At 42.0% G+C, this 12,761-nt stretch overlaps 1 protein-coding gene across 3 annotated transcripts in view; it reads left to right on the plus strand.

The window, feature by feature from the left end:
- Nucleotides 1–12,761, plus strand: part of LOC148029540 (3-hydroxyisobutyryl-CoA hydrolase 1-like) — a 103,559-nt gene that overhangs the window by 18,571 nt on the left and 72,227 nt on the right. For all 3 annotated transcript variants that reach the window (XM_087688724.1, XM_087688725.1, XM_087688726.1), the window contains exon 3: nt 333–413. In XM_087688724.1, coding sequence (XP_087544850.1) covers nt 333–413 — 81 coding nt within the window. The remainder of the gene's footprint in view (nt 1–332; nt 414–12,761) is intronic.

The following is a 12,761-nucleotide window of genomic DNA, read 5'->3' on the forward strand; positions in this document are numbered from 1 at the left end:
TGGTTTGCATGTAAGAGACTCCAGTAGGACAAAGAAAAGCTAGTTCCATCTTTTTATTATTAATCTTTTTGCTTAAAATTAGTGAGAGCACAGTGGTTGTTCTTTTCATTGCTACATTGAAACTCGTGATGCTTTTTTGGGCAAGAGGTTGTCTATTCTATTGATCACTTACATAGGATTGATGGTATACTTTTGAAACAATTGTTTTTGTCATCAATTCAAGCGCTCTCAGTTACATGCATTGACAAGCAGTTCTATGTGTAAACGGATGTTCTATCATGATTATCAATATTCTAAATTGGTATATGTGTGGCTTTTTCTTCTTTATGCAGGTTCTTATTGAAGGAACTGAAAGCACAAGGATTGTAGTATTAAATAGGCCGCGACAATTGAATGCAATTTCATATTGGATGGTAGAGTATTTGTCTATGATTTGGTTCACAAAGACTTGAAAATTTCCTTTCAAATTCTATATATACAAGGTTTTTTCAAGAATGTTGATGCTAGATGATTTTTGAGATGGTAGAGTCTCTTTGTTGAATATTCATGAGGTATTGATTGGTTGAGCTAAATGTCTTGTTGTTAGTGATGCTTTTGATTCTTAGTTTGAAGATGTTTTCATGGTTGGGTTAAATGTCTTGTTGGTAATGATGCTTTTGGTTCTTTGTTTGAAGATGTTTTCATGGTTGGTTTCATGTCTAAGTAACACTAGATCTGACGTTCTAAATTGCTTCTTCTTTGGAGGAAAGAAAATTCTATTAACCATACCTTGGAAAATCCCCTAGAGACAAGAAATTGTGTCACATTCTAGATACAATGGTTGTGCAATCAACCAATCTAATAGGCTATAGTGCTAGAACATGTGAGGGGCCATATAGAAAAACATGCCCAGGTATTAGATTGGCAGGAAGGCCTCTCTCCTCCTCATCCTTTCAAAGCTACCTTGCATCCTTTCCCATCTCTTGTAGAGGGTCTGGATGATCCATATACAAATTCTCGAAAGAGTCTTTGCTATGGATACATCTCGAAGGTCTATAGTGTGACTGCATCTCATGGTCCAAATGTACCGGGCTGTAATGCTGGTAATCAACTCCCATTTGTAACTATGTCCTAGGTCCACTATGCTTTGTGAGTAATCTCAAGTGGGGATCCTCCTTAGATGCTAATCAATGCTGAGAAAAGAGAGGCTCCCCTGTACATCCTCATAGCCACATGTTGGTTCTATGTTTGTGACCCAAGCTACGCCTTCTGAGGTTGTGACCATGGTCTTTGTTGTGTTCTCTCATCCATACCTCTTGAGGTTTGGGAAAGCTGCATAGGCAGCTTCTTTGCATCTCCTCTAGCTTACCACATTTCACATATGCCATTGGGTCCCCACCATTTCCTAGCCAAGTGCCAATTGCTAACATCCTTTAAGCTAAAAGCCATAGGAAGATGAAACATCTTCGTAGGCTTAAATCTCTATCTAGCCTCCTTCAAAAGCATCATAAGAATGGTCCGATATGCCTTGTCTATGCCAATGGGAGGTGGCTGCTGGCTGTGCCCTAAATCTGCTCATTTAAATCCTGCTCCCCAAGGTGATAGTGTAGCCAAAGAAAGCCACATTGCATGGCCTATCAAGAAATGGATCCCTCCACACCCACGCTCTTAGATTCCATTGTAATCTCTATAGAGGCATGTTAAGTTAAAAAGATGCATTGCACATTAAATCTTCATTAGCTCTTTAAAACAGCCCCAAAATTCAAAGATTACCAAAGTTTTTGTGACCCATAAGCCAAAACCCTAATTTTGGGAGGATCCACATCTATAAATAGGAGGTTACTCAACCACTCTGTTCATCCCTTCTTTTTCAGGTTATCAGCTTGCTGCTGCCACACCATCATCAGTCCAAGGCTCCTCGTTTTCAGTTGCTGTGTACTTTCGCTGTTGCCCTACAGTCAAGTGGTCTCTCCTTTAGTTGGAGTCTTCATTGCTGCTGCTCCAGTTTTCCGTGTTTGCTGTTGCAGTAGGCTGCCCTGCTGTTCAGCATGTGCCCTAGATGACAGTTTCCAGCCTGCATTTGGCTGCTGTACAGGCCGGCCACCCAGCATCTGGCTGCTCTCCAGCTGCATATTGCTCCGTGTGACTGGCTGTGCACTCCTTCAGGGTGGTATATTACTGCGTTTGGCTGCTGCACAGGCTGGCCAGCCAGCATCTGGCTGCTCCCCTCCAGCTGCATGTTGCTGCGTGTGACTGGCTGTGCACTCCTTCAGGGTGGTTGTTACTGTGTTTACCAGTTCCAGCCCTTCAGATTACTGCATTTTGGTTTCCAGCCTGCTGCCCTTCCCTTTTCAGCATCATCATCTCAGATTTGACTGGTGGTTACAGCCCTCGGGATCCCTCTCGGTGGGTGTCGCTCTCCGATTACTCCTTCAGCCCGCTTCCACTAGAGTCATTGGCTGTAGGACAACTCTAGCTTTTAGTATCTGTGTACACTCTTTCATTCATTACTTCAGAGTTATCTTTCTTCTTTGTTTGTGTTTTGTTTAAGTTATTGTGTTTTGGTCATGTTTGTATATTTTTTGTTTTCTTTGTGCAAACCCTACCATATCCTTGCATGGTATCAGAGATGATTCTCTTTTAAACAGTATTGTTCGAGTGTCGTGGAGGGTTGGTTTATGCGAGATACATAAACGTCACATAACCAATTCACAATGTCTAAGACTTCTTCCTCTTGGGATCCTACAGTGTCTTTTTAGGCTTCTTTGGACATAGACATACATTCATAGGTGTACTTGACATTGTATCCTTTGTTTCATTTCAGCATGGAGTTGGTATTGCTGATTCACAACTCCCTTCCATCTTGGCCTCTTTTGCAGATTCTTTGTCATTTGCTTTAAATAGCTTAGGATTACATTCCACATTTGCATCCAACACAATAAGATTAGGATCATTTGATTCTGTTCCTAGCACTTTTTCTTTTTCAAAATCACATGTTAGCTACCCATAGGAGAATGCCACTCTGCACCTTGGTATATCGTTACTGCAAATCCTACCCATTAACACTGCATCTTCGACACCCACAAGTGATCACACTTGTCTATCCTGACATGGCTATGTTAGATATCCCTCTCCCTCTTCCTAGACATGCACCATCCATTCCATTGGTCCCTCAAATGTAGGGATATCCATCTTATCTCATCCTTTGGTTATGGTACACCATCACATACTCCATGGGTCACTTCGATGCAAGGATTTTTATCCTTTGCTTCTAGTGTGCCTATCCATCACCCTCCTTGGGCCACTCATGTGGCTACCATGCCCATGCAAAGTTGATCCATATCCACTTATGGATCCACTATGTAGATGTCTTGCATGCACGGTGGACACTTTAGGGCTAATCCCCAAGTGTACAACTTCCCCCACCCTATCCATCCTACTACTCATTCAGCACTACCACTCGAGTTGCTACATCCAAGAGTGTCTTTACGAATAAGACTTGTTTCAATGGGTCTAATTTCACCACTTGGTCTAATCTTATCCAACAAATGCTTGAGTCTCAAGGCCTTTAGAACCTAGTAGTTGGTGTAGGGCTTATGCTATAGCCTTAAGTGGCACTAGGACTATACCCTTAAGTGGCCCATCCTAGTGATATCCATCAATGGAGAGCTCACAATGCTATAGCAAATGTCGAGTTAATGCAAGGCTACTTCTTGAGTTCTACTCCTAGTTACAACACTTTTCCCTAGCATTCGATTGTTGGAGTCATCTCCTTAAGTGCTACATGGTGCAAGATCCAACTTGACATATCAATCTCAATTATAAGTTGTAGGAATTCTCTATAATGGAAGGGGCTGATCTGAAAGTCAAGTTGGCCGAATATAGACGGTTACTCATTGAGTTCGCCACTACTAGCTCAGCAAAGCCAAATAACAAACAGGTTACATTTTTTTAAAACAAACTCTTTTTTCAATATTTTCTTGTCATATAGCATATCATTTCGTTACCATGATTTCCAATCTTCTATGAGTTTGAATATTAGTTCTTTTGTCATGTGAGGTTGTATGATCAAGTCTACAAGGAGTTCTCTTTTGCATTCTCACTTTCAAAAGGGGCTTTGATAACTTCCTTGAAGGGGAATATAGAGGTGGCAAGAACTCTCTAAGATAGGAAGGCAACCTAAAATAAGGGTGATACTCCTTCCTTGGAATGAACCAAAGAAAGCAAAGAATTTAAACCCCTTGGGAGGTAACTCTTGAAAAAGAATAGGGTTTACACACACTGCCAAGATTCCAGTCATTTATACGAGGAGTGTTGTACTAATGCCCATGGTCTTCTAGCTAAGAAACAACAAGTTGCAACTATATCCATGGGTAGTACTATCCCTGGACAGTGGAGTATGGCTATGCTTTCTGTTGCAGTGCTAATTTCTCTTGCTCCTTCTGTGGGACATGTAGTATATGGACAACTCCCTCCTCCCTTAGCCTAATAGGTCTCATGAAGGATTGGGTAAGGGGTTTGTTAATCCCCATTCCATTAGATTTCTTACCACATATACTTTATGCTACCATCTTGGGGTTTCCTCATGTATCCTCTAAAACCAGCCTTCCTCCTCGGATAGGGTGGTAAAGAACCTGATTAAGCACTATTTACAGCAATTAACAAATTTACAAAATTGAAATGCACACTTTACCATATAATCTCGGACATTGGACACCCTCTTGGCTCCAAAACTGGCGCTCATTTCGGTATTTATTTAACTTAATTGAAGAAGAAGTTAATGTATAATGGGATTCTCCCAATCCCTTTTGGTGTTTCAACTTCCCTTGCTGTTTTAAATAACCAGCAAGTCTTCAATCTGATTTGCCCCTTGATTCGGGCAATCAATTAGCCTTCACTTGCTTTGATGGAGATGGAAGATGCCTCAAATTCATTGATTTGTTGGTCTCTCCACTTAAATTTGACTAAAACCAGTCTCATCCTAGCTGAATCCAAGTCTTGGATCTTCCAACTTCTAGCACACTTCCTGAGGTTGCTGTTAAATCCTAATTTCTGCTCTGCAGATTAGGATTTATAGTAGAGAAATCTGAAATTTCTCAGCCTTTGGTAATCTCAATGTTGTAATCTTTGGAGCAAGGTTGTAGAAAGGCTGGGAGATGAGAGAGAATATTGAGGAGAGAGATTTCAGCATTTCTTCACGAAGAACTGAAGAAAATTTGTCATTTACTTCTGCTGCTCTGTCTCAATAGCTTGTAGATGCAAACTGAAGAAAATCGATCATACTGCTGCTGGCTCTGTCTCAACAACATGTAGATGCTGTCACTTGGTGTTGATTGGTCTTCTCCTGTCTCCTAGTTGTCTCAGAAGGTCCTCCAATGGTTGCAAATCAGACTAGCAACATGTGCTCCCTCTTTCTTGCAAGCTGAATGTACTAAAAATGTCTCTCTAGTCTCTAAAGACGTTTTTCAGTCTTGCATGGGCATTTTTGACAAGTGGCAGCCTTCCCAAATGGTTTTTCTAGCATTATTCATAATTAAATATTAATTTTCAGTCTTTAAGTACTAAAAATTTATCTAATAATTATTTTGGTACCTTGAAAAAAAATCCTAACTAGCCAATAATTAAATTGGCTAGACAACTTTCATTCCTGAGTGTCTTTGCACCATCTTTGACCATTAAATTGGCGTTAGTTACCATTAAACGCCACTTCTCTAGTGTCACCAACTGACACCTATGGCCAAATGAATGATCTAGTCCAATAATTAGCACTAGATACCACCAAGAACCTGTGCGGCACAACTTATAGCAACTTTTGGCTTCGACATCCTGTAATTTCCTTGGGACTTAGACTCGTACATTTACTCTAACCCCAGTTACTGTTAGCAGAGTATTTGTCAGCTCATGTGTGAGTCTGAGCTTGATCTGGGCTGGGCATTTTTATTAGGTATTTTAGGTATTTTTCTGGTGTGGCATTTTATGCCAGTGGAGCATTTTATGCACCAGTCGGCCAGCATTAAATGCTGTCCGACCAGCATTATTGCTCCCCACTTTTTCAGCCTATTTATACTCAGTGGCTCCTCCTCAGTCAGTCACTTCATCTTCACCATCTGCAGACTCTGTGGAGAGAGGAGCCAGTGCCAGTGCCCACGCAGCCAGTGACTCACTGTTGTATGCGACTGTCTCGTGTTCAGATATATGGATTCCATTTCCCGTGCATACATCTGAGTTCTCATCTGTATCGTGTTCTTTCTTTTCTCTTTTTGTCTTGTGTTTCAGCAGTTTATTTCAGCACATGTTTATGCTTCCACCGCTGCTCCACTTCTGACATGGTATCAGTTTTCAGGATTTGTGTTTCTGCTGTGTTTTCTTGCTGATTTCAGGACTGTTTTGTACCCCTGCTGATCAGACGACTGCTGTCGCAGCCAGGCAACCTGTTTTGGGGCTGTTTTCAGCCTGCGTTTTTTGCAGTTTTGCCATCGCCTGCTGCCTCCGCACCCTCTGCTGCCTACACACCCTCTGCTGCCTGCGTTTTTCATCTGCAGCTGCTGGTGACAGTTTTCTACCTGTTTTTCTCCAGTTTACAGCTTGCGTTTTGCTGATTCAGCATCTCTCGTGGCTGGGTGACTGTTACTTCAGGCCGTTTTCTCTGTTTTTGGCAGTTTTTGACTGATTTTTTGACTTTCTGCAGCAGATTTTGTCTTCTATTGATCAGATTTTGGGTTATATTGCATGTGAACTCTCATTTTCTGTAGTCTGTGCTTGTGTTTTGGCTGTGTTTCCTCTCTAAATTCCATCTCTTCTCTACTTCTCTTCTTCTCCTCTCCATATGGCTCCTCCGTGCACTTCCACTAATGATAAGTTACATGGACCTAATTATCTCACATGGAGTGCTATCATGAAAGCTTGGTTTGTGCAGAAGCGGTTATGGTACATGGTCTGTGGAGCTATTCCTCGACCTCTCCGTCCTTTTCCTCTTCCTGAAGACTTTGATGAGGACAACCATGAGACATCCTTGAGATTACAGGGGCGGCTTCCGGCACATTATGGAGGTGAGGCTTATGTAGCTTCAGAGAGGGGTGACGAGAAGAAGAAGTCGAAGGCCCAGTGTTACCACTGTGGCAAGAAGGGACATTTGCGGAAGGACTGCAAGAAGTTAGCGGCTTCCAGGAAGAAGGAGCAGAAGACGAAGCGGGATGCTGACTCTACCGATGAGTCCTCTCCTTCATCAGACTCCGACTCCGCTCCTCCGACCAAGGTGAAGTCCAAGGTGCGGAAGGGCTCCTCTTCTTCAGATCGCGGGAAGGGCTTGGTGGCCCCTTCCTCGGCTGCTTTCTAGTGATGGTGATGAGGTCATTCCTCACGACTCTCTTGTGCCAGAGAGGGAGTGTGAGCAGGTGTTCAGATGGGGCAGCCGCGCCTCATCTATATTTTTATATAGGTGCACAGGTTCCAGAGAGAGACGTCCCTGACGCATCGACTTCAGTCTGGCGGAATCAAATCCTGGAGCTGGGATTGACATCCAGGTTCATGATGAGCTGGTTATCTGACAGAGAGCGGGAGGCTTTCGTTTGGAGCTCACATGAGGGGACACTTTGGCGGTCTGGCCAAAGGCGGGAATTCATGGTCACCTATGTTCAGAGGCATTTTTGACAGGATGGTCTTGTATGCTCCTGCGAGACATTGGTGATGGACACAGAGACATGCTATGATCTTCTCTATTTTCAGGTGTTTGGTATGATCGACATCGACATTAGGTTCTCTCCGAGGCACCTTGGTGGTGGCTTGATCACCCACTGCTTGGGTATCCATGGTTCTACTTGGTGGTTCTATGTTGTATAGTTTCTGATCCCTATTCATTGTACTATTGTATTGTATCAGATCACTCATGATCTGAGAGAGGGTGTTAGCAGAGTATTTGTCAGCTCATGTGTGAGTCTGAGCTTGATCTGGGCTGGGCATTTTTATTAGGTATTTTAGGTATTTTTCTGGTGTGGCATTTTATGCCAGTGGAGCATTTTATACACCAGTCGGCCAGCATTAAATGCTGTCCGACCAGCATTATTGCTCCCCACTTTTTCAGCCTATTTATACTCAGTGGCTCCTCCTCAGTCAATCACTTCATCTTCACCATCTGCAGACTCTGTGGAGAGAGGAGCCAGTGCCAGTGCCCACGCAGCCAGTGACTCACTGTTGTATGCGACTGTCTCGTGTTCAGATATATGGATTCCATTTCCCGTGCATACATCTGAGTTCTCATCTGTATCGTGTTCTTTCTTTTCTCTTTTTGTCTTGTGTTTCAGCAGTTTATTTCAGCACATGTTTATGCTTCCACCGCTGCTCCACTTCTGACAGTTACATCTCACATGTGCAACATTTACTTAACCATGTGATAAAAAATTAATCCACATATTAAGTGGGGTTTCAAAAATACATGTTCTCATGACAACCCTTGCTAGGATCTCTTCCCCACCTCACCATGAGTTTCATTGGTAGAGACATTCCGTTCGACGTGTATGATGGTGGCTACATACTTACGCTAGCATCCTTAGGGTACTCTAGGCTAGTCTAGCTTTTCCTTAGGCTTATCAGTTGAGCTTAGAGGCTAATTTTTCCTTAGGCTACTTAAGTTTCAGAATTTCCTTCATTTGTCTTCTACATTCGGACATTCACACGTTTTTTTAATTCTATTATTTATTCATTTTAGCTTTACTTTGTTTGGAACTGAAGCATCTCCCAGTGAATCTTTGTTTTGCAAATTCTAATATTTTTTGCAGGGTTTTATGTTTCAGTTTAGGACTAATATGTAGGTTTGCATAGGTTTTTCTTAGGCTAGAGATGTGGGTTGCTCGCTGTTTCTTTGTGGTTTCATCTTCATTGGAGACTTGCTCTTCTACCAGTGATGTTGCCACAATGACTACTTCTCCCTAGCTTCTCTAGGTGGGGTGCCTCATCTACATCCTTCTTCATAATTCTTGATACCACATGAAGACCAACTCTAGGTTCCTCTTTCTCCTTTGGCATCGACATCCATGGTTGAGAGGGGGTTCCTACTTTCACTAGGTACCTATAGGTTTTGGCATTTGTCCTTGACATCGGTCTCCCTTCCTTGGTATATCCTGAGGTATCTCCACTTGTGGTTCTCTTACCACCACACTTTCATACCTCTTTACTCTTTTTACTTTCTCACTTACACCCTGGATGGGTGGTTGGGATAGTCTTCTTCGTTTGCTTTATGATGTTGGATTTGACTGTTTCTTTATTTCCCTTAGTTACTCATTAAAAAGTTCAAAGTGGTTTAACATCGCCCTTGCAGATTTTGATAGGTTACTTGATAGCTGATGCACACCCTTTGTCGGATGCCTTGGCCTCTCATCAATTTTCTTAGCTTGCATGTCATTGTAGGTGACATCGGTCCATCCTTCGCATGGACCCACCTTCGCAATGGCTTTTGCCATATTCTTCCATTGCTCTTGCTTTAGGACATTAAATGCAAGATTGCACTCAATGACGATGTGCGTAATCTCAATGTGGGCCTTCCATGCCTTAAACTATCCAAGGATATTTGCCTAGCTTGTCAGCTAGGGAAACGTCACCGCACTCCATTTCCTCAGCAGACCACACATAGAGCTGAAGCGCCTTCAATATTGATTTGTGTTGATCTTTGTGGGCCGATCTCCATTGCTGCCCTTCATGGTGTGTTTTACTTTTGATAGTGTATGATGATTTAAATACATGTGGGTATGTTTTCTAAAGCTTAAATTTGACACATTCACCTATTTTTCATCAGGGGTGCCATTGGTATATAACTAGACTGGTTGTGGTGACTTTATCTCCCATGAGTTCACCGAGTTTCCGCAACTCACCTCTTCCAACTCTTCCTCTCAGAATACAGCTGTAGAGTGAAGGAACTAGACTATGATGACCATGGCATGCTCTTTAATGTTCGCAATGGAGCTTACTAAGCATCTTTGGATCGAGATTGTTAACACTTCAGTGTACATCCTCAACCGGTGTTTGATTGCAACAGTTCCTCTAATGACCCCATTCGAGGCATTTTTTGGCACTTGGCCTATGATTTCCCACTTCAGAGTCTTTAGATGCCATACTTACACAAACACTCCTCATGATGAGATAGAAAAGCTCACTCCTGGAGTTGATCTTTTGATTTTTATAGACTATTCCTTTGAGATGAGAGCCTATCGTTTGTTTGATCTTTAGACAAACAAGGTGATTGTTTGGAGATATGTCATTTTTGATGAGAGGGATATTATACATACCGTTGCATCTACCTCTAAGCCGATCCCTCCTTCCTTGATATTAGAGATAGTGCCATTTGAGCTAGATCTGTTATCTACTCCTGATATACCTGTAGAATCTTTAGCACCCAGGCCTCCTTTACAAGACCCATTACCTCGCTGGAGTAGCCCATGTGAGATTCAAAAATCCTTCCACCGGATTCCACTCTGGATGACTCTAGAAGATCTGCACGGCTTGCACCTAGTGTCTCATTTGTGTCTGTCTTTATTGTAGATTATATAGCGCATTCTGAGCAAGAGAGTTGGCAGGAGGTACCTATTCGTGAAAAGTCTTTTGAGAATGTTTGTGATAAAGAAAGAGAAAAAGTTCACTCTTTGAAGTCTCATTGTTTGGATGGATGCTTTAAAGATATTTATTTTTCTGAGATTTTTGCAATGTTTATGGATGAGTTTGATTTTGGCAACATAGAAACAATTCAAACCTTATTTCAAATCCCTAGCTTTTTCATGTTTTTCTTTTGGGAGGATGGGAAGGGTATGTGGATTGTCATTGTGGGCGATGAGATGTTTTGCTTTGACAATGTGAGTTGTTTTGCAATCGTCGAAGCCTCAAGTCATTGGGACCAAGTGGATCTTTAGGACCACATTGAAGGCTGATGGGAGTTTGGATAGCCTTATGGTGCAAGGTTTTCGATAGAAACATGACATAGATTATGAGGAGATCTTTGCACCCATTGTGTGTTTGGCATGATTCCGTTTGTTGCTTGCACTAGCTGCTCACCATAGTTTGCTACTCTATCAGATGGATATCAAAAGTGCCTTCTTGAATGGTTATTTGGAGGAGGAAGTCTATGTGGAGTAGCCTCTTGGATTTCCTTCTATATAGACTATAAAGACAAGGTCTTTTGTTTGCGGAAAGCTCTTTATGGGTTAAAGCAAGTACCACATACCTAGTTCCATAGAATGGATGAATTCCTTAAGACTCATGGCTATCATTCTACATCTTATGACTTGAACTTATATGTAAAAACCACTTCAGAGGTGGTCGACTATATTCTTCTATATACTGATGATTTACTTATCACAAGCTCAGATTCTACTACCATAGTAGATATAAAGGCCCAACTTTGTTCTACTTTTGAGATGATTGACCTTGGTTAGTTGCCCTATTTTTTGGGGATGGAGGTAGTTTGATATGGGGTTAGTATATTTGTCTCATAGTAGAAGTACATTTTTCAGTTAGTTGAGCTGTATTGTAGTGATCAAACATGGCCTATGGCCATGCCTCTTGATTCTACTTCAAAGCTTTCTAAGGATTTCCTAGATCATCCCTTTGATGAGCACATCTATATATCAATTGGAGAAAAACTTCTTTGGTTGATTCATACTAGGCTAGACCTTGCATATTTTGTCTCATTACTTACTCAATGTTTCAATGTGCCTAAAATGTCACATTGGATGTGTGTGTTGAGATATGTTAAGTATACTTTTTTAAATTGCTTGACATATGGTCATGATTTGCTTTTGTACTGTACACTGATTCGGACTGGGATGGAGATCCCGACACTTCGCGTTCTCATAGTAGCTACATCTTTTCTTTGGGCATGGTTTCCATTTCATGGTTAAGCTATAAGCAGGAGATGGTGGCTTCTTCCATAGCCAATGCAGAGTTTTAGGTCCTCTATGACGGTACCATAGAAGTTGTCTCCATAAGGGGATTATTAGCAGTCCTTCATTTGCCATTTGCTTCACCATATACCTTACATAGATTTCTTCGTCACCAACACCCTCTAATGATGGTTGGGATAGCTTGTTTGTTTTGTGGTGCTTTGGGTCTTGACCATTCCTTTATTCTTCCCTAGGGGCACCGATTACTCAATAGGACGAAAGCTGATTAAAAATGCACACTTAATGCTAAATCAAATCAAGCCTAAAAGCCCTTTAGAAAAAAAAAAGGGCCACTGCAGTTCCATTCACCTTTGCATGTCCTGGAAGGCCATTGGGCAGCCAGTGATCACCCTTTGTTCAATACCTTGGCCTCTTTGGGGTGATCACTTGGGCTGCCTTTGGTAAGATTACCATCACCTTTGACATCAGTAGTCTTAGTAGGTCACTGGGCAGCTGATGTGCAACCTTTGCCCAATGCCTTGGCTGCTTTGGGGTGGGACGTCTTGGGAAAAAGAAGAAATATAGGCTTGGGCTAGTATAGTTTCTTTTTGGTTTGAGTTTTGGGCCTGAGACAGTGTGTTGAGCTAAGAATGCATTACATGCTGTTTAGCCACTTAACACAGCCCCAAAATAGGCTTAATTAATAAAATTACTGTACCTTTCATTAAAAGAAACATGTTTCTAGAGAGTATTTGTCTCATAAGCCAAACCCTAATTTGGGAGGACACCCAACCATGTACAAATGGATAGGCTGCCCACCACTCACCCTTAAATCTTGTTTTTCTAGATTGCAGGTGCCAACTCATTCCTGTCCACACCCCATGCATAGAAGATATCTCGGTTGGAGCTGCTTCCCGT

The sequence above is a fragment of the Lygodium microphyllum genome, chromosome 11 (genome assembly GCF_053477565.2).
Source record: "Lygodium microphyllum isolate KBCC chromosome 11, Lygodium_microphyllum_v1.1.10, whole genome shotgun sequence".
NCBI classification, from domain to species: Eukaryota; Viridiplantae; Streptophyta; class Polypodiopsida; order Schizaeales; family Lygodiaceae; genus Lygodium; species Lygodium microphyllum.